Source organism: Lutra lutra, chromosome 15 (genome assembly GCF_902655055.1).
Source record: "Lutra lutra chromosome 15, mLutLut1.2, whole genome shotgun sequence".
NCBI classification, from domain to species: domain Eukaryota; kingdom Metazoa; phylum Chordata; class Mammalia; order Carnivora; family Mustelidae; genus Lutra; species Lutra lutra.
In genome coordinates this window covers 3,691,667-3,717,732 of record NC_062292.1, presented here as the reverse complement: position 1 = coordinate 3,717,732, position 26,066 = coordinate 3,691,667, and the positions used below count along the sequence as shown (strand labels likewise).

Here is a 26,066-nt window from a genome sequence, read left to right as displayed (position 1 = left end):
TTTAAAAGTCTGTTCCGCTGAGGGACATCGCTCCAGAGGCTTAACTGGGGTGAAGCCCAGGCGGGGTAAGCGCGGCCTCAGGTCCCGCAGGGTCGCAGAAGGATCGGGGGTGTCTCAGTGTCGCAGAGCTTACCGGTATTAGAACGGGGAAGCCGGCTGCAGAGACAGAGCCGAGGAGTGACTCTCAGCTCAGGGTTGAACCTTGAACCGGTCGCAGGCTCGGTCAGCTCGGAGCGCGGCCGGAGGCCAGGGTGACGAGAGTCATTTGGCACTGTTCTCTGAGGGGGCACTGAGGAGTGGGGCCCCGGGCTCTCGGCTCCTCCGGGCCGGAGACCAGGAGGCCGCCATCTTCATTCCCGTCCTCCGGACTCTACGGAAAGTGCTCACGGAACAAAAGCTCCCGAAAGCAAACCCGAGCGGATTACTCAGCGCGGCCCGGGGTAAGGGCGGTGCAACTCCGCCTGGGGCAAAGACGCTTGAGAATCACTACAACGGGCCCCTCCCCCAGAAGATCAACGGGAAACCCAGCCAGGACCAAGTTCACCTACCAAGGAGAACGGCGGAATTCCAGAGGAGAAGAAAGCAAAGCACGGAACTCATGGCTTTCTCCCCATGATTTTTTAGCCTTGCAGTTAATTTAATTTTTTTTTCTTTTTCAATTTTTTTTTCTTTTTCTTTTCTTCTGCTAAATTTTTTTTAACTTTTACCATTTTCTTTTTTTTAACGTTTTTTAAATAGTTTATCTAATATATATATATTTTTTCCTCTTTTTATATTTATTTCTTTATCGGCTTTCTTTTTTTTAATAGTTTTTTTTTCTTTTTTTTTCTTTCTTTCTGAGCCCCTTTTTATCCCCTTTCTCCCCCCTCACAATTCAGGATCTCTTCTGATTTGGCTAAAGCATATTTTCCTGGGGTTGTTGCCACCCTTTTAGTATTTTACTTGCTCCTTCATAAACTCTTATCTGGACAAAATGACAAGGCGGAAAAATTCACAACAAAAAAAAGAACAAGAGGCAGTACCAAAGGCTAGGGACCTAATCAATACAGACATTGGTAATATGTCAGATATAGAGTTCAGAATGATGATTCTCAAGGTTCTAGCCGGGCTTGAAAAAGGCATGGAAGATATTAAAGCAACCCTCTCGGGAGATATAAAAGCCCTTTCTGGAGAAATAAAAGAACTAAAATCTAACCAAGTTGAAGTCAAAAAAGCTATTAATGAGGTGCAATCAAAAATGGAGGCTCTCACTGCTAGGATAAATGAGGCAGAAGAAAGAATTAGCGATATAGAAGACCAAATGACAGAGAATAAAGAATCTGAGCAAAAGAGGGACAAACAGCTACTGGACCACGAGGGGAGAATTCGAGAGATAAGTGACACCATAAGACGAAACAACATTAGAATAATTGGGATTCCAGAAGAAGAGGAAACAGAGAGGGGAGCAGAAGGTATATTGGAGAGAATTATTGGAGAGAATTTCCCCAATATGGCAAAGGGAACAAGCATCAAAATCCAGGAGGTTCAGAGAACCCCCCTCAAAATCAATAAGAATAGGTCTACACCCCGTCACCTAATAGTGAAATTGACAAGTCTTAGTGACAAAGAGAAGATCCTGAAAGCAGCCCGGGAAAAGAAGTCTGTAACGTACAATGGTAAAAATATTAGATTGGCAGCAGACTTATCCACAGAGACCTGGCAGGCCAGAAAGAGCTGGCATGATATATTCAGAGTACTAAATGAGAAAAACATGCAGCCAAGAATACTATATCCAGCTAGGCTATCATTGAAAATAGAAGGAGAGATTAAAAGCTTCCAGGACAAACAAAAACTGAAAGAATTTGCAAATACCAAACCAGCTCTACAGGAAATATTGAAAGGGGTCCTCTAAGCAAAGAGAGACCCTAAAAGTAGTAGATCAGAAAGAAACAGAGACAATATACAATAACAGTCACCTTACAGGCAATACAATGGCACTAAATTCATATCTGTCAATACTTACCCTGAATGTTAATGGGCTAAACGCCCCAATCAAAAGACACAGGGTATCAGAATGGATAAAAAAACAAAACCCATCTATATGTTGCCTACAAGAAACTCATCTTACACCCGAAGACACCTCCAGGTTTAAAGTGAGGGGGTGGAAAAGAATTTACCATGCTAATGGACATCAGAAGAAAGCAGGAGTGGCAATCCTTATATCAGATCAATTAGATTTTAAGCCAAAGACTATAATAAGAGATAAGGAAGGACACTATATCATACTCAAAGGAACTGTCCAACAAGAAGATCTAACAATTTTAAATATCTATGCCCCTAACGTGGGAGCAGCCAACTATATAAACCAATTAATAACAAAATCAAAGAAACACATCGACAAGAATACAATCATAGTAGGGGATTTTAACACTCCCCTCACTGAAATGGACAGATCATCCAAGCAAAAGATCAACAAGGAAATCAAGGCCTTAAATGACACACTGGACCAGATGGACATCACAGATATATTCAGAACATTTCATCCCAAAGCAACAGAATATACATTCTTCTCTAGTGCACATGGAACATTCTCCAGAATAGATCACATTCTTGGTCCTAAATCAAGTCTCAACCGGTATCAAAAGATTGGGATCATTCCCTGCATATTTTCAGACCACAATGCTCTAAAGCTAGAACTCAATAACAAGAGGAAATTTGGAAAGAACCCAAATACATGGAGACTAAACAGCATCCTTCTAAAGAATGAATGGGTCAACCAGGAAATCAAAGAAGAATTGAAAAAAATTATGGAAACAAATGATAATGAAAACACAACAGTTCAGAATCTGTGGGACACAACAAAGGCAGTCCTGAGAGGAAAATATATAGCGGTACAAGCCTTTCTCAAGAAACAAGAAAGGTCTCAGGTACACAACCTAACCCTACACCTAAAGGAGCTGGAGAAAGAACAAGAAAGAAACCCTAAACCCAGCAGGAGAAGAGAAATCATAAAGATCAGAGCAGAAATCAATGAAATAGAAACCAAAAAAACAATAGAACAAATCAACGAAACTAGGAGCTGGTTCTTTGAAAGAATTAATAAGATTGATAAACCCCTGGCCAGACTTATCAAAAAGAAAAGAGAGAGGACCCAAATAAATAAAATCATGAATGAAAGAGGAGAGATCACAACGAACACCAAAGAAATACAGACAATTATAAGAACATACTATGAGCAACTCTACGCCAACAAATTGGACAATCTGGAAGAAATGGATGCATTCCTAGAGACATATAAACTACCACAACTGAACCAGGAAGAAATAGAAAGCCTGAACAGACCCATAACCAGTAAGGAGATTGAAACAGTCATCAAAAATCTCCAAACAAACAAAAGCCCAGGGCCAGACGGCTTCCCGGGGGAATTCTACCAAACATTTAAAGAAGAACTAATTCCTATTCTCCTGAAACTGTTCCAAAAAATAGCAATAGAAGGAAAACTTCCAAACTCATTTTATGAGGCCAGCATCACCTTGATCCCAAAACCAGACAAGGATCCCAACAAAAAAGAGAACTACAGACCAATATCCTTGATGAACACAGATGCAAAAATTCTCGCCAAAATACTAGCCAATAGGATTCAACAGTACGTTAAAAGGATTATTCACCACGACCAAGTGGGATTTATTCCAGGGCTGCAAGGCTGGTTCAACATCTGCAAATCAATCAATGTGATACAACACATTAATAAAAGAAAGAACAAGAACCATATGATACTCTCCATAGATGCTGAAAAAGCATTTGACAAAGTACAGCATCCCTTCCTGATCAAAACTCTTCAAAGTGTAGGGATAGACGGCACATACCTCAATATTATCAAAGCCATCTATGAAAAACCCACTGCAAATATCATTCTCAATGGAGAAAAACTGAAAGCTTTTCCGCTAAGGTCAGGAACACGGCAGGGATGTCCGTTATCACCACTGCTATTCAACATAGTACTAGAAGTCCTAGCCTCAGCAATCAGACAACAAAAGGAAATTAAAGGCATCCAAATCGGCAAAGAAGAAGTCAAACTATCACTCTTCGCAGATGATATGATACTCTATGTGGAAAACCCAAAAGACTCCACTCCAAAACTGCTAGAACTTGTACAGGAATTCAGTAAAGTGTCAGGATATAAAATCAATGCACAGAAATCAGTTGCATTTCTCTACACCAACAACAAGACAGAAGAAAGAGAAATTAAGGAGTCCATCCCATTTACAATTGCACCCAAAACTATAAGATACCTAGGAATAAACCTAACCAAAGAGACTAAGAATCTATACTCAGAAAACTATAAAGTACTCATGAAAGAAATTGAGGAAGACACAAAGAAATGGAAAAATGTTCCATGCTCCTGGATTGGAAGAATAAATATTGTGAAAATGTCTATGCTACCTAAAGCAATCTACACATTTAATGCAATTCCTATCAAAGTACCATCCATTTTTTTCAAAGAAATGGAACAAATAATCCTAAAATTTATATGGAACCAGAAAAGACCTCGAATAGCCAAAGGAATATTGAAAAAGAAAGCCAAAGTTGGTGGCATCACAATTCCGGACTTCAAGCTCTATTACAAAGCTGTCATCATCAAGACAGCATGGTACTGGCACAAAAACAGACACATAGATCAATGGAACAGAATAGAGAGCCCAGAAATGGACCCTCAACTCTATGGTCAACTCATCTTCGACAAAGCAGGAAAGAATGTCCAATGGAACAAAGACAGCCTCTTCAATAAATGGTGTTGGGAAAATTGGACAGCCACATGCAGAAAAATGAAATTGGATCATTTCCTTACACCACACACGAAAATAGACTCAAAATGGATGAAGGATCTCAATGTGAGAAAGGAATCCATCAAAATCCTCGAGGAAAACACAGGCAGCAACCTCTTCGACGTCAGCCGCAGCAACATCTTCCTAGGAACATCCCCAAAGGCAAGGGAAGCAAGGGCAAAAATGAACTTTTGGGATTTTATCAAGATCAAAAGCTTTTGCACAGCAAAGGAAACAGTGAACAAAACCAAAAGACAACTGACAGAATGGGAGAAGATATTTGCAAATGACATATCAGATAAAGGGCTAGTGTCCAAAATCTATAAAGAACTTAGCAAACTCAACACCCAAAGAACAAATAATCCAATCAAGAAATGGGCAGAGGACATGAACAGACATTTCTGCAAAGAAGACATCCAGATGGCCAACAGACACATGAAAAAGTGCTCCATATCACTCGGCATCAGGGAAATACAAATCAAAACCACCATGAGATATCACCTCACACCAGTCAGAATGGCTAAAATTAACAAGTCAGGAAATGACAGATGCTGGCGAGGATGCGGAGAAAGGGGAACCCTCCTACACTGTTGGTGGGAATGCAAGCTGGTGCAACCACTCTGGAAAACAGCATGGAGGTTCCTCAAAATGTTGAAAATAGAACTACCCTATGACCCAGCAATTGCACTGCTGGGTATTTACCCTAAAGATACAAACATAGTGATCCGAAGGGGCACGTGCACCCGAATGTTTATAGCAGCAATGTCTACAATAGCCAAACTATGGAAAGAACCTAGATGTCCATCTACAGATGAATGGATAAAGAAGATGTGGTATATATACACAATGGAATACTATGCAGCCATCAAAAGAAATGAAATCTTGCCATTTGCGACGACGTGGATGGAACTAGAGGGTATCATGCTTAGCGAAATAAGTCAATCGGAGAAAGACAACTATCATATGATCTCCCTGATATGAGGGAGAGGAGATGCAACATGGGGGGTCGAGGGGTTAGGAGAAGAGTAAATGAAACAAGATGGGATTGGGAGGGAGACAAACCATAAGTGACTCTTAATCTCACAAAACAAACTGAGGGTTGATGGGGGGAGGGGGTTGGGAGAGGGGGTGGGGTTATGGATATCGGGGAGGGTATGTGCTATGGTGAGTGTTGTGAAGTGTGTAAACCTGGCGATTCGCAGACCTGTACCCCTGGGGATAAAAATATATGTTTATAAAGCTGTAAAAAAAAAAAAAAAAAGAAAGAAAGAAAGGATGAATCCCCAAGTTTTGTAGCAACATGGACGGGACTGGAAGAGATTATGCTGAGTGAAATAAGTCAAGCAGAGAGAGTCAATTATCATATGGTTTCACTTATTTGTGGAGCATAACAAATAGCATGGAGGACAAGGGGAGATGGAGAGGAGAAGGAAGTTGAGGGAAATTGGAAGGGGAGGTGAACCATGAGAGACTATGGACTCTGAAAAACGATCTGAGAATTTTGAAGGGGTGGGGGGTGGGAGGTTGGGGGCACCAGGTGGTGGGTATTGTAGAGGGCATGGATTGCATGGAGCACTGGGTGTGGTGCAAAAATAATGAATACTGTTATGCTGAAAAAAAATAAAAAAATTAAAAAAAAAAAAAAAAAAAAAAAAAAAAACTACTCATAGTTATAATGCCTAGAAGAGGGACAAGTAACAGGAAAGATGAGAAAGTAGAAGGTAGCTGAGGTATCCACGAGAAGAGGAGGGAGGAAACTTGAGTTGCAGATAAGAGGAGCTAGCCTTGTGAAGGAGCACATTGTTCCTTATAAAGGGACTCATGTGAAATAGGCAAAGAAATGTGAAACAGCAGGTGAATGTGTGCAGGGCAGGAGAAGCAGCTGGATCCAAGAGTAACAGATAACCTGGAGAGGCTGGGTCATGCAGGGCCTTTAATGTCATACCAAGAAGCTTAGATTTTATGCTGTTGGCATTAGGAGCTGAATAGTTTTCACCAAGATAGTGACATCATTTAATTTTAATTCCATATCATTCATGCTATGGCTGTGTGGAAGCTAGGTTGGAGGGTTACAGATGGTGAAAGCATGAAGTCCATTGCTATGGTCCAGAAGATGAACGATGCCAACTTGAACTCAGTGGTTGTAGGAATTAAGCATAGGTGATCAATTTCAGAAATACTTAGTAAAATAAGCTGTTTAAGAATCATCAGTGACCTTGGCAAGGGCAGTTTCAGTGTACTCATGGGAATGGAAGACACATTTCATTCCTTATCCACAGCTGCAGAAATCACAGGAATTGTGGAAGTGGTAATTACGAGCTCCCAAATCTGGTTGCTTATTAGGAGCACCAGGAGAACTTCTGAAAAATACAGATTATGCTGGGTTAACTCCACACCCACTGAATCAGTCACCATGAGTCAGGCCCAGGAACCTTTATTTTGACAAGTCCCCTTTAGTAAATCTTATACAAAAATCCACATATTTGCCTTGGGAGATGCTGGGATGAACCAGTCTCTCAAGTATATTTAAACCTTGTAATTCAAATCTATTTGACTCCTGGGTTCAGACATCAAGAGTTCAGAAAGTAAAGGTTGTAATGACCAGGAAGGAGCTAAGCCAACAGCAGAAGAGGGCAGGGGTTAAATGGGAGAACCCTAAATAGATTTACAGCATTAAGAAAATGGCTAGAGAAGTACAGATGAGAGAAGGGATAACTAAAAATCTAAGGCACCTGGGCTAAGAACATTAGTTTATCAAGCTAAGAGCATCAGTTCATCAAACATAAGTGTAGAATATAGATCTCTAGAGGTGCCCAGCCGGCTCAGTCGGTAGAGCGTGCAACTCTCAATCGTGGGGTTGTGAGTTGAAGCCCCACGTTGGATATAGAGATTACTTAAAAATAAAGTCTTAAATACATACATCTTACTAAAAGCTGTGATCTTTCACTCCCACTCCTAACCCATCTGAAGTCGGGTCAACAATTTAATTAGTGAAAACTCAATAAAAATTAAGTACCTAAAACCGAACTGTACAAGATGCTGTGGGGAATACCAATAAGGAATTTGCAGTCTGCCTCGGGGACCAAAACCCTATGTAAATCAGTCAGAAACCTTGAAGTGCCAAACAACACGGAACCTACCCTAAAGTCATCAAGAGGTCAGAGAAGGCTGCAATCTGGCCTCTGACCTCCAACCTCTGCCTCTGGCCCTATCTCAACTGAACAAATTCTTCCTCTCCAATGCCCATTTCAAACCCTAGCTCTTTCATGAAATCTTTCCTGGACTGTCCAAAGAGATGTGACATTTTCTTTTAAAGATCTAGAACACTCTGTAACTCTAAAGGCCCCCAAATTCTGTCTGAACTTCGTTCCCAGTAACAAACACAGAACTGTTGTCACATGATAGATGCTGTCGTGTTTTCCCTGTATTAACTAATTTAATCCCCACAGCTACTCTATGAGATAGGTTCTGCTATGATCTCATTGTACCGATGAGGCAGCCAGGGCACCAAGAGGGTCAGTGATTTCCGAAGATAAGAGAAGTATGTAAGCGGAAAGGATGGGATGTGAATGCAGGCGGTCCGGCCCCAGAGACTGCATGTTCCCTAGCTCAACACTTCACTGGTTCTGGAGCGTACTCTACCTGAGTCTACACTAGAGCCTGTTGAGCTTCTTAACTGCCTTTTCATCCCAAGGAAAGCAAATACCTGATGACAGGCGGAATTCCTTTTGGTCACAAAAGATCGTGCTCTGCCCAGCCATGCTCGTTCCTATGTAATCAGAAATGACCACTTTATAACAGAAAAGATGAGAAAAGTGAGAAGAAAACACATTGCAGAAGAGTGGAAAATGAAAGCTACATAGGTAAGATGCTTTGAAAATCACATAGAGACCTGAGAAGCCGGGTGGTAACTGCACGTTCCTGGCAATAGTGACCTGAAAGCTGCGTGTTGGAAAATTCATGTGAGAGCAGCAATATTAGCATGGAATGGATGAGTGAGAAACGGAGGAAATGGGGGAGCACAATGCTGTCAGAGTTCTCCAGATGTAGGGGAGGACCTGGACTAGAATGTTCTGAATAAGGAAATTCCAATATGTATTAGATTTAGGAAGAGGATTTTAGAAATGAAAAAGAAGACTAAATGAGATTTTTTTCGGTGAGTTTTTAGGCTAGTACACCACTGGAAAAAAGGTGGATTGTTAAAGCAGATTTTAAAATCAAGCTGTTATTCCATTTTTTTAAAGATGTTATTTATTTGACACAGAGAGAGAACACAAGCAGGGGGAACAGCAGGCAGAGAGAGAAACAAACTCCCCACCGATCAAGGAGCCCAATGTGGGGCTGGATCCCAGGACCCTGGGATCATGACCTGAGCCAAAGACAGATGCCCAATGGACTGAGCCACCCAAGTGCCCCCAAGCTGTATTCCATCTTTTTTTTTCCCCAAAGAATACAATTTATCACTAAAACAATTTTATTCAGAGCTGCTTCATGGAACTAGCCATTCTGTGAGGAATTCCAGTTTTTTAACATCCACAACTATTTTCTGAAGGCCTGGAAAGGCTGGACCCAGGGAGGTCTTAACCCGTTTATATGTCTGACACTTTTTATCTACTTAGAAATAGTCTATAGAAAACATACATTATTTTTTTTTTTTAGCCAGTTTGCTCTCTGACACCCAGCAAGCCAAATCACAGACTTTAAGTTATAAAGAAACTTCAAAGGCCTTTTGCTCAATCTGCCTCCCATCTACACCTTGCCAAGGAGCCAGTCAAGTCTTTCATCCCTGGCCTCTACCCTTCTGGTGATGGAAAACTTGCTGCTTCACAGGGAACTCATTCCATTTCTTAACTCTTCTGTTGAGCAGTCTCCCTTACATTAAGCTTAAACCTGTCTGCCTGTAACTGTCACCCATTTGCTCTGTGTCTTCCTAGGACATTCAGTCGATCTAATCCCTCTCCAATTAACAGCTCCTCAAATATTTGAAGACAACATCATGACACCATCAACTACTTTCTAACAAATGCATCACATAAGAATCATTAGCCTGGGGGTCTGGGTGGTTCAGTCGGTTAAGTGTCTGCCTTTGGCTCAGGTCATGATGGAGTCCCGCACTGGGCTCCCTGCTTGGCGGGGTGTTCTGCTTTTCCCTCTGCCTGCTGTTCCCCCTGCTTGCGCTCTCTCACTCACTCGCTTGTTCTCTCTCTGATAAATAAATGAATAAAATTTTTTTAAAAATCGTTAGCTTGATTACCCTAATAATAACAGCATAGTGCATATCAAGCCTTGTATCCTACTGGGTCACCAAGTTCTCTGAAGGAGCTGTTCAATACGAAGAGCCTCACAGAGCTTCTGGCATATAGTAAACTCTCCAAATATGACCGTAAATGACTCAGTGAATGAGTACATCCATCTGCAAATAGTATTTTCAAACATATTCTTTCTCAACTGTTTTATCATCTACCAACAACCAAACAAGTTTATTAAATTCTCTCTTCCTCAAAAATCAAATAAATGTCATATGAAGAAAATATAAACCCAGAAATAATCTGGCAGGTATTCAGGTAAATGGAACATCTTAACAAGTAAAAACCACAATGGGGGAGATAATTTTTATTGTATATCCTTTTGAAAGATCTGAGTTTTTAACATATGTACCTATTCTTTTTTTTTTATTAAAACATAGTTAATTTAGCAAAATAAAAATAATAAAATTATCTCCATTTTAGGTCACCTAGTGGAATACTATGGTATAGTGGGAATTGTGCCTTCTGTAATAAAAAGATCTGTCTTGCCACCCAAGTATAGAATCACCAAATAAATGACTAGAAATAACATCAGATTTAATCTAGTCCAGAGGCATTCAACAACTTTGAGAACAACTGTAGTAAGAAATAAATTTCATATTGCAGCATGATATACACATGCAAGTATATAACTAATACAAAAGTTTCCCAATTATGTGTAGTACTTACCATTACTACTCGGGATGTACTCTGATATTTTTTTTTTAAAGATTTTATTTATTTATTTGACAGAGAGATCACAAGTAGGCAGAGAGGCAGGCAGAGAGAGAGGAGGAAGCAGGCTCCCTGCCGAGCAGAGAGCCCGATGCAGGACTCGATCCCAGGATTCTGAGATCATGACCTGAGCCGAAGGCAGCGGCTTAACCCACTGAGCCACCCAGGCGCCCCAGTACTCTGATATTTTTTAAAAGCTGTCACAACCCATTAAACTGATATCATGTCCTGCTAATAAGTCATACCCACGATATGAAAAACACGGACCTAGTCCAACACCCATTTAATGAAGAAGAAGGTACAATTCAGCTTGGATAAGTGCTGTGCCCAGAATCGCACTGTTCATTCATACAGCGTTAAATGAAAATGAGAGATTAAATGTAGCTCCTGACTTCATGGAAGCTGCAAAGAGTTGGGCAGACAGACAAGGCAACCAACTGTGCAGTAAGATCCTTGTTTAGGAAGGTTATGAACAAGGACCTGGGGAGGGGCCTCTAAATCAGACAGGAAAAGCTGAGGAAGACTAGCAAGGTGATGGTTATACTGGGCTAACCCCGGTTCTCAGTGCTTTCCCCCATGGTGCCTCAGCTTACCTAAGGCAATCCTTTAACAAACATCCATCTCAAACTAAATAACTCACGAATACTCCTAATTCCCTCAGCAGTTAAGATTTCATCTGTTTTTCTTCCTGTCTCCCTACAATATAGTAGACACTCACACTCACACCCAAACTAAGCAAGACTTCCTCTTTCCCATTCCTGCCCTTGTTCTCATAATCCTTCTACCATTTCCCTTCACCAACAACTTAGGGGAAAAAATCCCTGAGGAAACTATAATATTCATCATAGATAAATCAAATGAAGTATCCCCCCTCCATAGTTTCAGATGTTTTTTGTTAGGATTAAGTAAAGAGATCTTGTAAAGTTTCTTAAATTGTATTGAATATTCAGAAAACTTTCAGTCTAGATAAAAGACTTAGACCAGTAGCCATTAAATGGGTTCTAGTACCAATTCCCGTGTGAGGAGGGGCGGTTCCCAAACCAACAAACCAACAAGCAATGCTCTGGACACTAGCTAGGTGTCATACAGTTCAACTCAATTCTGATGCCATACCCAGAGGTAGTATCAGATTCCAAAGGTTGAGGGCTCAGTCTCACAAGGTTGTACCCCGACACCTCAAATGTCAGTCTGAATCTCCTTGGGCTCAATTCATTTGCTAGAGTGGCCCATAGGACTTAGAGAAACATTTAACTTACTAAATTACCAGTGTATCATAAAAAGATATAACTCATGAACAACCAGATGGAAGACATGCATAGAGCAAGGTATGGGGAAAGGGCGAGGTGCTTCCATGCCCTCTTGAGGGCATGGAAACTCCCTAAATGTTCATGTGCTCATCAACTCAGGAGCTCTCCGAACCCAGTCCTTTGGGGTTTTATGGAGGCCTCATTGCATAGCCTTGACTGATTAAATCATTGGCTATTGGCAACTGATGCAACCTCAACCCAGTCTCTTCTCCCAGGAAATTGGGGGAGAGGACGAAAAATTCCAACCCTCGAATCACAGGGTTAGCTCCACTGACAAGCCACCCCCATCCTTAGGTGGTTTCCAAGTCGCCTCATTAACATAACAAAAAGACACCTTTCTCATTCTCAACACAGGAAATTCCAAGGGTTTTGCAAGCTGTAAGACAGGAACCATGGATGAAGGCCAAAAAATTTGAGAAATATATTTTGGTCATATGAAATAAAATCTTAAAAAAGGATGGAGGTGCCTGGGTTGCTCAGTTGGTTGAGCATCTGACTCTTGATTTTGGCTCAGGTCATGATCTCAGGGTTCTGAGATGAATGAAACCCCACACTGGGCTCCACACTCAGCACAAAGTCTGCTTGTCCCTCTCCCTCTGCTCCTTCCTCATCCCTGCCCCACTCAAATAAATAAATAAATAAAAATCTTAAAATAAAAAAAGAAACATATTTTGGTCATATGAATGATCAAATATATATTTTTCTTATAAATCATGATATCACCGCCATCATTCACTGAATGCCTATTATGGGTCATACACTATACATTATGAGACTTAGAACTCACATACACATAAAAAAATCAAGTCTGGGGGCGCCTGGGTGGCTTAGTGGGTTAGGCCGCTGCCTTCAGCTCAGGTCATGATCTCAGGGTCCTGGGATCGAGTCCCGCATCGGGCTCTCTGCTCAGCAGGGAGCCTGCTTCCCTCCCTCTCTCTCTCTCTCTCTCTCTCTGCCTGCCTCTCTGTCTACTTGTGATCTCTCTCTGTCAAATAAACAAATAAAATCTTAAAAAAAAAAAAAAATCAAGTCTGTATTCCTATGCCTATACTGCAGATGTGGAAATCAAGTCCCAAGGAGGTTCAGGGCCTTGCTGAGGAACATGCTACTAACAAAAGTCAGAGGTAGGACTGAAACCTTCAGTGATCAAAGCCTACACTCTATTTCCAGGATATGATGAGTCCTTTCAAATATTGGCTTTTTGAGATTGAAGAAAAGAAATACCATAAATAAGATTAGTCACCCATCAAATTACTAATTAAATGGATTTGTCTTTTCCATTCCAAGCCACTGAAACAAGACAATGAGGTCCTACCCACTTCTAATAGGTATGTATGTGTTACTCTTGGGTATATCATGACCTTGAAGCAGTGGGAAATGAAAACGAGAAACTGTCATGAAAGAGCGTTGAGGCACCCAGTTTAAATTCTAGAAATAGAGGACTTTCAGCAGGAATGTCAGAGAAAAACAAGATCTAAATCTGTCCTGTATCATTCATTTAATTCATGGATTAAATACATCCTCCTTTTCCTCAACAACTATCTTGCCTTTCTAATCAATTAACATTAAGGATATAACACAATATTAAAGCTAATTGAAATTATTAAAATAATTCCTATGATGTCAATGGGCCTCACTCTAAGAATACAAACAAAAAAGCGGGACGCCTGGGTGGCTCAGTTGGTTAAGCCGCTGCCTTCGGCTCAGGTCATGATCCCGGGGTCCTGGGATCGAGTCCCACATCGTGCTCCTTGCTCAGCAGGGAGCCTGCTTCTCTCGCTGCCTGTGCCTGCCTCTCTGCATGCTTGTATGTACTCTCTCTCTCTCTCACTCTCTCTCTCTCTCTGGCAAATAAATAAAAAAAAAATCTTTAAAAAAAAAAAGAGAATACAAACAAAAAAGTAAAATATGAAACAGGCAAAACTGAAGGGTGAGGATTTGCTACCCAACACTTATCTTTTATTTTACCAAAAAGTTCACCATTTCTTTTTTTTTTTTTTAAGATTTTATTTATCTGACAGAGATCACAAGTAGGCAGAGAGGCAGGCAGAGAGAGAGAGGGGGAAGCAGGCTCCCCGCTGAGCAGAGAGCCCGATGCAGGGCTCCATCCCAGGACCCTGGGATCAGGACCCGAGCTAAAGGCAGAGGCTTTAACCCACTGAGCCACCCAGGCGCCCCAAGTTCACCATTTCTTAAAATAGCAACCTTTCCAGATTTATATTATTTACTTATCCTCAACTTTTCAGAAGCTTTCCTTGGTTTAAGCAAGGTCTATCAGTGACCATCCCGGGCACAACTTTCTAGATACACCCACCTGGTGGGAAAAAATTAATCATGGGTGAAAACATTCACTATTTTATTTAGTCTCTCCCTGGGCCTGTTTCCTGAAAGTCACAAATACAGTAATGCATACTGTCTCAGCCAAATTACCTGGTCTAAGCCTAACCCTGACAAAAATCCTGCTCCTTGTTTCCTTCCTCTATTGTATGGGGGCGGGGGGAGGAGGATGAAACATCACTGCTGGTCCGCTATCAGGTCAAGTAATGGAAGGAAACATCGCGGAGGAAAGACTGGTCCAGTGGAAAGGAATGGGAAGAGGAAGAGGCAGCGTGAGGATAAGAGGGAGGCACTAAAACAGTAAGAGGAGGAAAAGAAGATGATGACCTGAATGGGGCTCCCAGCTCTGAACGCCAAGTTCCAAACTCAGCTCTGATTCTGTTTTCGACCTTGGGCAAATGTCTTAGTTTCTCTGTATCCTAATGTAGCTCTAGGAAGTTAGCAAAGAAATTAAGACCGAAGAAAGCTTCTCACAGAACCTAGTGAAATGCCCGTCCTTGCTACAGATAAAAAGCGAAGCTGAGCTATGACAAAACAGAAACAAAAGCACCAACTTGGTATTAATAAACCCTCAAATTTGTCAGAATAGTGTTTACCTCAAGAAATGCAAATGAGTGGCAACTGCCTTCCTTTACCTCCCCCACTTCTGAACAGTCACAACAGATTCCACTCTCACGTTTGCCTTCAGAACATTTTCCCTGACATTTTGTCTTCAATTTATTTCACCACTTTAACTAACTGCCTTACTCTTTAAAAAACAAAAGCAAACAAACAAACGAACAAACAAAAACCCTCCCCTCCCTTTGGCCTTACCCCACTGGGGGTCCTTATAGAGCCGTTGGCCCAATCCATCCACTCTTGCTTCGCCTTCACTGCACCAGTCATATATTTAATCTCTCCAACCTTTTTTCCCTCCTGCTCTCGTCTCAGGCCGTCTCCAGTGCACAGCATCTCCCTGTGATAAAGCGACAGTCTAAACTCACTGCTTTGCTGTGCAGTCAGACCCCGAGACACGGGTAACCACCTCCCCACTTGGACACCGATACTTTAGGATTTGCAGCCTTGAGTTGAAATGACACCAGCTGCCCAATGACACTGGAAACTCCCATATTGTCTACTTTCCTCTTATATCCCAATTCAATTTCAGAATTGTGGGTTTTCAAGGATTTTTTTTCTTTTTTGTAAAAATAAATTGATACAGTATAAATTATTTTGTCCCAGTTTGCGTTATACCCAACTGCATTTATTTTACAAAACGACTTGAAGGTTGAGATCTCATACCTTATGTTGTCAGTTCTCTTTTTATACCTACGTCAGTTTCTGGGCATTCACACTTCCTGCTATGGCCTCACCCAGTGTAGTCAGGGCTCCAGAAACACGTGTTCATTGACTTGACTTGCTCGTATTTCTCAAGAGTACCAATAGGACTCATATCCAAGGCTAAATCTCAGCTTGGCCACTTACTAGCCATGTGACCGTCCACAAATGACTCGTCTCTAACCCTGAGTTTCTTCCCCTATCAACATGGGGATGTGAAAACGGACCAAGTAAAGAAAGCATGGAAAGTATACTAACGGTGTCTTTGCTAGTAACTCAGTAAGGCTAAACAAACACAGGCCTCCTTCTTCCTTCCACTTTATAAAAATGTGTTCAGTATTATATAATTCACTGGGATTTTTAAGTTAATGCTAAGGGGCACCTGGGTGGCTCAGTATTAAGCACCCGACTCTTGATTTCAGCTCAGGTCACTGTCTCAAGGTAGTGGTATTCTTTCTCTCCATTTGCCCCTCCCCACCAAAATGTTTTTTAATTAATTAATTAATCAATTAACACTGAAAGTCTGAGAAATTACAAAGCAGACCTAGAGGCAGACAAAACTTTGGCCATACAAAAAGACTGGATTATTCTATATAGTACATTAGTTCAGGGCTCTCTTGACTTGGTTCTGGTGATAGAGAAAAAAAAAATCATCTATTTCTTTCAGCTGCTTGTAGTATCCACAATATCAAATAAATTATAGTAATAAAAAAACATAATTTAATTCCATTTATTAGCCCTAACAAAAGGTACTACTACCTAAGACAAACACCTAATATAATAAAGGTATGTTCCACTGGTAGATAACCCAATAGCCTAAACGCCAGCATAATAGCAAAGCTAACTATTAAGTTTCCATTCCTCGAAAGTTCTGGATGACTGCCTATACAAATTCAATCTTAAAAAAGTTAATCTAGTTCATTTTTTGATATCTGTCAATCAAAAGTAAATTTCAAAACAGAGATATCCTATCCAGTCCAGTTTACCTAGTTGTATTGCTTCTCAGATACTATTAATAAAAAAGAATTAAGTTGACTGTGGCACTTAAAACCTACCAACTATAAATCTGTGATAACATTAAGTATATTATGTATGTTAATTCAGCAAAAATATCTTTGTAATTTCAGGTTTTAGCAATTCATTGTTGGATGAAAAAAGTTCATGTGTCTGATTTTTTATTTAAAGAGACTCTTGGGAGGGGCGTCTGGGTGGCTCAGTGGGTTGGACCTCTGCCTTCTGCTGGGGTCATGATCTCAGGGTCCTGGGACAGAGCCCCGTGGCGGGCTCTCTGCCCACCGGGGAGCCTGCTTCCCCCTCTGTCTCTGCCTGCTGCTCTGCCTGCTTGTGATCTCTCTCTCTCTCTGTCAAATAAATAAATAAAACCTTTAAAAATAATAATAATAATAATAAAATTAAAAACTTTTTAAAAGAATGGACTCTTGGGTACCATGAGCACAATTTTCAAAAATTATCACAACTTAATTGTTAGCACCCATTTACCAAATAACTTTAACACCTAGAACCCATTTGTTGAAAAATATTCACTAATTAAGATGCTTTGATATTTAAAAAAATACTTTCCCTCAATACAATCCTATTTCTGAATTTAAAAGTTTTACTAATATGAATGCTTCTGTGCCTAATCTCATTTGCAATTAGAGAACTCTTCCCTCCTCAATTTTGAACTACTTTCCTGAAATCAGTCAAAGAACTTAAGAGTAGTGTCTATTGGGGCACCTGGGTGGCTCAGTGGGTTAAAGCCTCTGCCTTCGGCTCAGGTCATGATCCCACGGTCCTAGGATAGAGCCCCGAATTGGGCTCTCTGCTCAGCGGGGAGCCTGCTTCCTTTCCTCTCTCTGTTTGCTCTCTGCCTACTTGTGATTTCTGTCTGTCAAATAAACAAACAAAATCTTAAGAAAAAAAAAAAAAGAAATGTGCTCCCTCAACATAGTCACTTTAAAAAGAGTCTTTTTAAATCATTAATCGCAAAACCTATGCTACTTGTACAAAAATCAAAAGTCTATTTAACATTTAGACTAGAATAAAATGATGTGGAATTCTCTGCCTATATAATTAGCATTGAAAAACTAATATTTTTTAAAGATTTTATTTATTTATTTGACAGACAGAGATGACAAGTAGGCAGAGAGTCAGGCAGAGAGAGAGGAGGAAGCAGGCTCCCCACTGAGCAGAGAGTCCGATGTGGGGCTCCATCCCATGACCATGGGATCATGACCCCAGCCAAAGGCAGAGGCTTAACCCACTGAGCCACCCGCGTGCCCCAAAGAACTAATTTTTTTAATTTGATTTTTTTTTCAGTGTTCCAAAATTCATTGTTTATGCACCATACCCAGTACTCCATGCAATATGTGCCCTCCATAATATCCACCACCAGGCTCACCCAACCTACCACCCCCTTCCCCCAAAACCCACAGTTTGTTTCTCAGAATTCACAGTCTCTCATGGTTCGTCTCCCCCTCCGATTTCCCCCAACTCCCTTCTCCTTTCCAACTCCCAATGTCCTCCGTGTTATTCCTTACATTCCAAAAGTAAGTGAAACCATATGATGATTGACTCTCTCTGCTTGACTTATTTCACTCAGCATCATCTCCTCCAGTCCCGTCCATGTTGATACAAAAGTTGGGTATTCGTCCTTTCTGATGGAGGCACAGTACTCCATTGTATATATGGACCACATCTTCCTTATCCATTCATCCGCTGAAGGGCATCTTGGGTCTTTCCACAATTTGGCGACTGTGGCCATTTCTGCTATGAACACTGGGGTACAGATGGCCCTTCTTTTCACTACACCTGTATCTTTGGGGTAAATATCCAGTAGTGCAATTGCAGGGTCATAGGGTAACTCTATTTTTAATTTCTTAAGGAATCGCCACAGTGTTTTCCAAAGTGGCTACACCAATCTGCATTCCCACAAATAGTGTAAGAGGAAAACTAATGTTTTTAACAATTATATCATCATAAAGCATTTGCACATTAGCGACTAGTACAGTTTTCATTTAATACCTCCATAAGCAAGTTATATGTGCTCTAAACACATATTTAAATAAACAACCCAATTACATGCTACAGCTCCCTTCAAGAATGTCTAATATAGTAAAGAAAATTACTTATCCTTTAACTAATATTGCTTCTGCCTAAGGGGTTGCCTCAAATCTTCTGTGAAATGAGGCAAGGTAGACATAAATAAATATGAATAATAGTATTAATGTGGCAGCTTCTTGTTCACTGAGGTGGTGACTAATCAAACAAAGAAGCTAAAAGTATTTATCAGAGGTTCGGTAAATCTAAGTATGGCGGGAGCAACATGGTACAAGTGTTTTAGGGTACAGGTATGGAACCTAGACACCCCATGCTTGGATCTATCCTAGTTCCACTGGTCTTATCTCAAATTAGATCAGCCATGAGCAAGTTACTCAAACTCTCTAAATCTCGAATTTCTTCTTCCATCATAAGAGTACCTTCCTTTGTGAGGCTTTAAGAGTATTAAATGAATACAAACATAGTGATCCGAAGGGGCACATGCACCCGAATGTTTATAGCAGCAATGTCTACAATAGCCAAACTATGGAAAGAACCTAAATGTCCATCTACAGACGAATGGATAAAGAAGATGTGGTATATATACACAATGGAATACTATGCAGCCATCAAAAGAAATGAAATCTTGCCATTTGGGACGACGTGGATGGAACTAGAGGGTATCATGCTTAGCGAAATAAGTCAATGGGAGAAAGACAACTATCATATGATCTCCCTGATATGAGGGAGAGGAGATGCAACATGGGGGGTCGAGGGGGTAGGAGAAGAGTAAATGAAACAAGATGGGATTGGGAGGGAGACAAACCATAAGTGACTCTTAATCTCACAAAACAAACTGAGGGTTGATGGGGGGAGGGGGTTGGGAGAGGGGGTGGGGTTATGGATATCGGGGAGGGTATGTGCTATGGTGAGTGTTGTGAAGTGTGTAAACCTGGCGATTCGCAGACCTGTACCCCTGGGGATAAAAATATATGTTTATAAAGCTGCAAAAAAAAAAAAAAAGAAAGAAAGGATGAATCCCCAAGTTTTGTAGCAACATGGACGGGACTGGAAGAGATTATGCTGAGTGAAATAAGTCAAGCAGAGAGAGTCAATTATCATATGGTTTCACTTATTTGTGGAGCATAACAAATAGCATGGAGGACAAAGGGAGATGGAGAGGAGAAGGGAGTTGAGGGAAATTGGAAGGGGAGGTGAACCATGAGAGACTATGGACTCTGAAAAACGATCTGAGAATTTTGAAGGGGTGGGGGGTGGGAGGTTGGGGGCACCAGGTGGTGGGTATTGTAGAGGGCACGGATTGCATGGAGCACTGGGTGTGGTGCAAAAATAATGAATACTGTTATGCTGAAAAAAATAAAAAAATTTAATAAAAAAAAATTTTTTTGACTAAAAAAAAAAAAAAAGTATTAAATGAGATTACCCACATATAAGCCCTTAGAATAGTATCAGATGCATAGCAAGCTCTCAATAAATGTTAACCACTATCATCATCGTCTCACTGCACCGTTTAAAAAAAAATTGGATATGAAAGTAGTTGAGTAAATTCAGTTCTTCCACACACAAACCAGACAAATGGGCAGACCCCCAGTCCAGATGATGAACCCCTCTATTCACACCATGGGTCTCAGTTTCTACTCATTCGACTTACGCTGCCTCTCACTGCCAGTCTATACCTCATCTGAACAACCAAAAGAACAATCTGGTTCCTCACGCTATATTACATTAATATGTAAATTCATCACTTCAGAAAGAAAATCACAAGCAGTTCATTCATGACTCATTTTATCCATAACAATCTCAAACTTGTCACCCCAAAACTGGATTTTACAGCTACAGTTAAATGAAGTAAACACATTCACAACCATTCATTCAGTGGTATCAGGAAAAAAAAAATCAATATAAACTATCTGAGAGAAGAAAATAGTCCATTAAATATGGATTGTTAAATACTGAGGAAAATGCATCATTATTTTGAAGAGAACAAGCTTAAATGAGAGCAAACACAAGCAATGACCCCTTGTTTTATGACTACATTCAGTATCTGCACAGAAGTCAGAGTCTTAAAATGAAAAAATAGCTACATGTAAAAGAAGAAAGTTTCATCCTTAAAGGAAAGGGCCTTATCTTTACCGCAAAATTTCTGGATAACAAAAAGATAAAAGGTTACAGTGGAATATGAGTAGTTTTTTTTTTTTCTGCCTAGGACCAATCTCCTTTCAAAATTGAGAACTCCTTTTTCCCTAAGGTTGGTTTATAATTAGAAATTAGATTCCTCAATAATTCAATGACTGAAACCTTTATTAAAGTCAAATGACCTTTTTAATTAATTTTTTTCCTAATATATAAGCTCTGCTAGGCAAGTGTCATCTCTACAGATAATAAAGCCTTTATATATTTATTAAATGAGAATTTCCCTCTATGTTCATCCTTTGATTTGATATTTTAACACTAATTATTGGTAAAACTTTTAAATAAAGTTTAACAAAGAACTAATGTGTTTTGCTAAATGCTCTGATTTGTATAATGCTTATAATATCTGTATTTTTCATTTTATCATGAAAAATATTTAAGCTAAAATAATTTACTCTTCCATTCTCTTTTCCTGAAATTCTCATTTTAAAAGACTATAGCTAGTGAGGGCAAATGTATACAATTTTATTATAGTATTAAGAAGTGTGTCAGGACAGAATTAAGATACATGCCTAAAACTGACATTAGGTTCAAAAGCTCTTGACATAAACAATGCATTTATAATACAGGCCCACCCAAGTAAATATATTAAGGATGCATAAAAATATGGTAATCGCATTTGAATTACTCACTATTTTAATCTTTAAGTATTTGTTTTAAAAACAAAAGTGGTTAAATGACTATTAAGGTACCATGCTAAATGTCCTGGAGTTTGAAAATTCAAAAATCCATTGTCCTCAAACCTCACTTTCCCTAAGGATGCCACTTTAAACTTAGTGAATTTCATTGCCAATAAATCCAAAAACACAAAACCCTTAATTAAGTATATGACTCCCTATGTATATGTTTGAAATCCCATTCACCCATCACTCCACCATTAGTCTAAGATGACGTATGCAAAATGTTTTACCATCACTTTTCTCATCACTCAACATGGTAAAACCAAAGTGAAGTGATTAAGAGACTTACGCAGAGAGAGCAGCCAATGGTCAGCAATTTTACTTTTTCATTAGGATTCTAAGCTTTCTAGCTCATTCAAGGAGAAAAAGAAGAGTATCATCGGGCAGACAGAGCATCAGCTGAGAGGGGGAAACATGCACTTTACAGACCCTGGGAGATGTGGGAATATCGGGATTTTGCACACCACCAAACACTAACAAAAAGAGAAAAAGGAACAGGAACGTTCTGGATGTAAAACCACTTAACCAGCCAAAGAAGAAGCGAAAAGCACAGTCGTGGGCCGTCGCCACTCCGGCCCACGGTCGCGGTGCTGCCCCTTCCACCTGGTTTGCTACGGGAGGCAGACTTCAGCTCCCGTAACGCTTCCAAACGGGTTTTTCTTGGCAAATGTCTGCACTCCTCCGGCGAGGCCGTTAAGGTAACTTAATCCCTCGCGAGAGATGCTGATTCCCAATTCAAAAATCAATCCTTCTGCTTTTTCTGGGTCGACGGTCGCGACGAAAGCCGCAACGGTCGTTCGGATTCAGCATTTGGTCTCGAAGACCCGCCGGACGGAGCAGCGCGCAGGGACCACAGACGCTGGGGGAGGGGCGCGGGGAGCGCGCGGGGGGACGCGGGTCCGCTCCGAGACGATGCGGGAATGACATGGCATCTGGGCAGTGCGAGTGCTCGCTCGCCCCCTCGGTCCGCGGCCAGAAGCCCGGGAGGGAGTAGGTGCCGCCGCGGACACCGCCGCTATTCTGCGACTCTCGGGGAGAACGTGGGGCAGCGCGGCCGGGGAAGCCTCCGCACAACAAACGGCTTCTTTCTCCGCGCACCCCGCCTCCCCGGCCAGCGGCAGGGACGACTGTCTTCGCACAGCGGCCGGCTGAGCGGGGCCCAGAGCCGAGGCGACGAGGACAGCAGCTCCCCGGGGGCGGGGGGTCGAGCCCCAGAGGCTGGCGGAGAGCCGCGGGGAGGCTGACAGGAAAAGGAGGGGTGCGGCGCCGGGAGAACGGGAGAGACGGGGACCGGGGCGCTCCCGGGCGCGCGACGCATCCCGGCTGCCCGAGGCGGGCGCGCCGGGCGGGGGAAGCGGCTCCCGGGCGGACCCCTCCCCTGGCTCCCCGACCGGAGGACGCGGAGGAAATGGCTTTGTATCGCAGGATGAAAGACAGACAGGAGCGCCAGCCGCCGCGGGGGGGACGGAGGATGCCCGGAGCCGGGACGACCCCGCCCGCCCCGCGGACGCCGCCGCTCGGCCCTCGTTCCGCCTGCGCCGCGGCTCGGCGCTCAGGCTCCCGCCGCCCCGGCGCGCTCCGGCGGCCCCGAGCGGGGTCGCCGGCCCCGCCCCCCGCGCCCCGCGCGCTCACCTGCCCACGAAGTTCTCGAGCACCGAGCTCTTGCCCGCGCTCTGGCCGCCCACCACGGCGATCTGCGGCAGCTCCAGCAGGCAGCTCTGCCCCAGCGCCGAGAAGGCATCCTGCAGCCGGTTCACCAGCGGGATCAGCTCCTCCATCTCCCGGTTCCCCATCCTGCCAGCGCCGCCGGCCGCCCGCCGGTCCCCGCTCTCCTCTGCGACCTGGCGGGGGAGCTGGGGCCGCGCCGCGCGAGCCGCCCCTGCCGCGCCGGGTGCTGCCAGCGGGTTCCAGCGCCGACGTCGGACCCCGCCGCGCGCCCGCCGCTCGGCTCTGACAGCTCACGGCCCGCAGCGCGCCTGCGCGGGCGGGAGGGGCGTGGCCTGGCGGCTCGGCCGCCCCATCCGCGCCCCGCCCGGCGGCGATTCGGCGGGAGGCTTCGGGCAGGACCCCGCGGCCGCGCGCGCACGCACTGCCTCCCAGCTGTGGCCAGATGCACGACCTGCGTCTCTGGACCCCGAGCTCGGAGGCGCGGGTACGGCACTCGGTCGGGGGATCGGCATCCGCTACGAAGCCCTGCGGGTAACCGCTCAGCCCTGTCAGCAGCGGTAGCGCCAGCACCTCTGTCGCCGCCAGAGTCACTTCCCAAGAGCAAGTCCGGTGTGCGCACGCCCCACTTCAGAGCCCCGCTCCCCTCAGAGCGGCCGGCCTGCGGAGTCCGAGTCCTCGCTCCGACGTCCACTTCGGGACCTCCGCGGTCGGACCCTGCCGGATCGCTCGACCTCACCGACCCCACCTCCCAGCCGGACGAAGCAGGAACGTCAGCCCGTCGTGCCCGCCCCGCAGCGCTCCCTCTCTGCGGACCCCCGCGACTCCTCCGGCCTTTCTCCCGCCCCTCCGTCCCGGGGGCTACGGGAGAGCGAGCGCTCTGCACACGTTCGGTCAAACCGAGCGCACTGACACGTGCCTGCGCGGCGGGTCTGCGCCGCCGACGGAGACACAAAGACAAGCGGCTGTGCTCGCTCGGCCTCCGGAGACGGCTCCTCTTCACGAGTAAACACACGTGCTCTCCGGGACCGAATTCGTGGGCCTTTTCCTGTCTCGCACCTCAGACTCTACCTGAGGATTCTGCCTTGGCTTTCATTCCGCGTACTGCCCGGCGGCCGCAGGAATCGAAACGCTGGCCCACCTCCCTCCCTTTTACCACAGACTGAACTCCCGCTGGTCCTGGACCTCACTACCCGAATGTCCCACAAGGATCTCTGACGTAACTGACTCAAAACTGAACTCATCTTTTCTAATCTCAGCACTTAATGCTATAAATTTCCCTTTAGCCCTAAAAAGACTTGTATAAAAAATGCCCAAATGACCAAAACACTAAGAAGAACCTAAATGTCCATCAAAAGGTGAACGAATGACCAAGTAGGACCTAGTAGGTCCTACTTCTAAGCAACAAAAAGGAGTGAGCGTCTGATAGAGCAATAACGTAGTTTCAACTTCAGATAATTATGTTGAATGAAAGACCCCAAGGAGGACATATTGTATGCTTCCATTTATACGAAGTTGTGCAATAGGCAAAATTATCTATGTTGATAGAAATCAGACCACTGGTTGCCTTTGAGGTGTAGGGATTGACTGCGAGATGCCCCAGAGATCTTTGCAAAGTGAGGGAAATGTTCTTGATTTGGATATGAGTAGACATTGGTGGACTCATCGGACTAAACATTTAAGATCTCTGCATTTCACTGTAAATTGTATCTCAACTTTTTTAAAAAGCGAAAGAGAAAGACAACGCTGACTGCATCACCTCCTCCCCTGAAGAGCATCCCTCATAGGCGATCTGCGCAACATGCCTTCTCCAGGAATCCCCCCTCCATCCACCACATGGTTGTAGCCCGAGTAGTCATGAAGATAGAAGGGCATGAAGAGCAACTAACTGTGTCCTCCAGGTGCTTCCTATCTCAGCAAGAGGCCTGCCCAGTCCCAACCCAGACTCTGGACATCATGCTACTCCTTTGCACTCTCTCTCAACCTCATTCCCCATATCGAGTTGGATCCCAAATTATGCCCATTCTACCTCCCTAGAGCCCACCTCATCCCCTTCATCTTTGCTACCGGTGCCTCATTTATAACTATCATTTGTCAACTATCTTCTTAGTATTTCCCATATATATATGTGCCCTGAATAGATTGTCATTACTGCATTTGGCACATTGCATTGAATCTCTGATTTACATGTCTCTTTCTTCCACTAATGTGATAGGCAGAATAATGTCCCCCTACCAAGGATGTGCATGTTTAAATATCCAGAAACTGTGAATATGTTACCTGTCATGGCAAATGGAACTTTGCAGATGTGGTTAAACTAAGGACCTTGTGATGGGGAGAATATGCCGGACTATCCCGATGGGTCCAGACTAATCACATGGATCCTGAAGAAGAGAGAGCCTTACCTGGCTGTTTCAGAGGGAGATGTGACTATGGAAGAATGGTCACAGAGACACACTTTGCTGCCTTTAAGATGGAAGGGGGGCGGGGCAGAAGCCAAGAGATGTTGACCACCTCTAGAAGCTGGAAAAGTCAGGGAAACAGATTCTCCCTAGAACCTCTAAAAGGAACACAGCTCTGTTGACACCTTGATTTTAGCTCAGTGAGATCTGTGTCAAACTTCTAACCTACAGAGCTGTAAGATAATAAATTTGTGTTGTTTTAAGCCACTAAGTTTGTGCT

At 43.1% G+C, this 26,066-nt stretch overlaps 1 protein-coding gene across 8 annotated transcripts in view; it reads right to left on the bottom strand.

Moving 5' to 3' along the window:
• DNM3 (dynamin 3) overlaps positions 1–23,671 on the bottom strand; it is a 553,426-nt gene extending 529,755 nt beyond the window's left edge. For all 8 annotated transcript variants that reach the window (XM_047705745.1, XM_047705741.1, XM_047705742.1 and 5 more), the window contains exon 1: positions 23,352–23,671. In XM_047705745.1, the coding sequence (XP_047561701.1) occupies positions 23,352–23,512 (161 nt within the window). In that variant the 5' untranslated portion in view covers positions 23,513–23,671. The remainder of the gene's footprint in view (positions 1–23,351) is intronic.
• Positions 23,672–26,066: the final 2,395 nt, after the last annotated feature.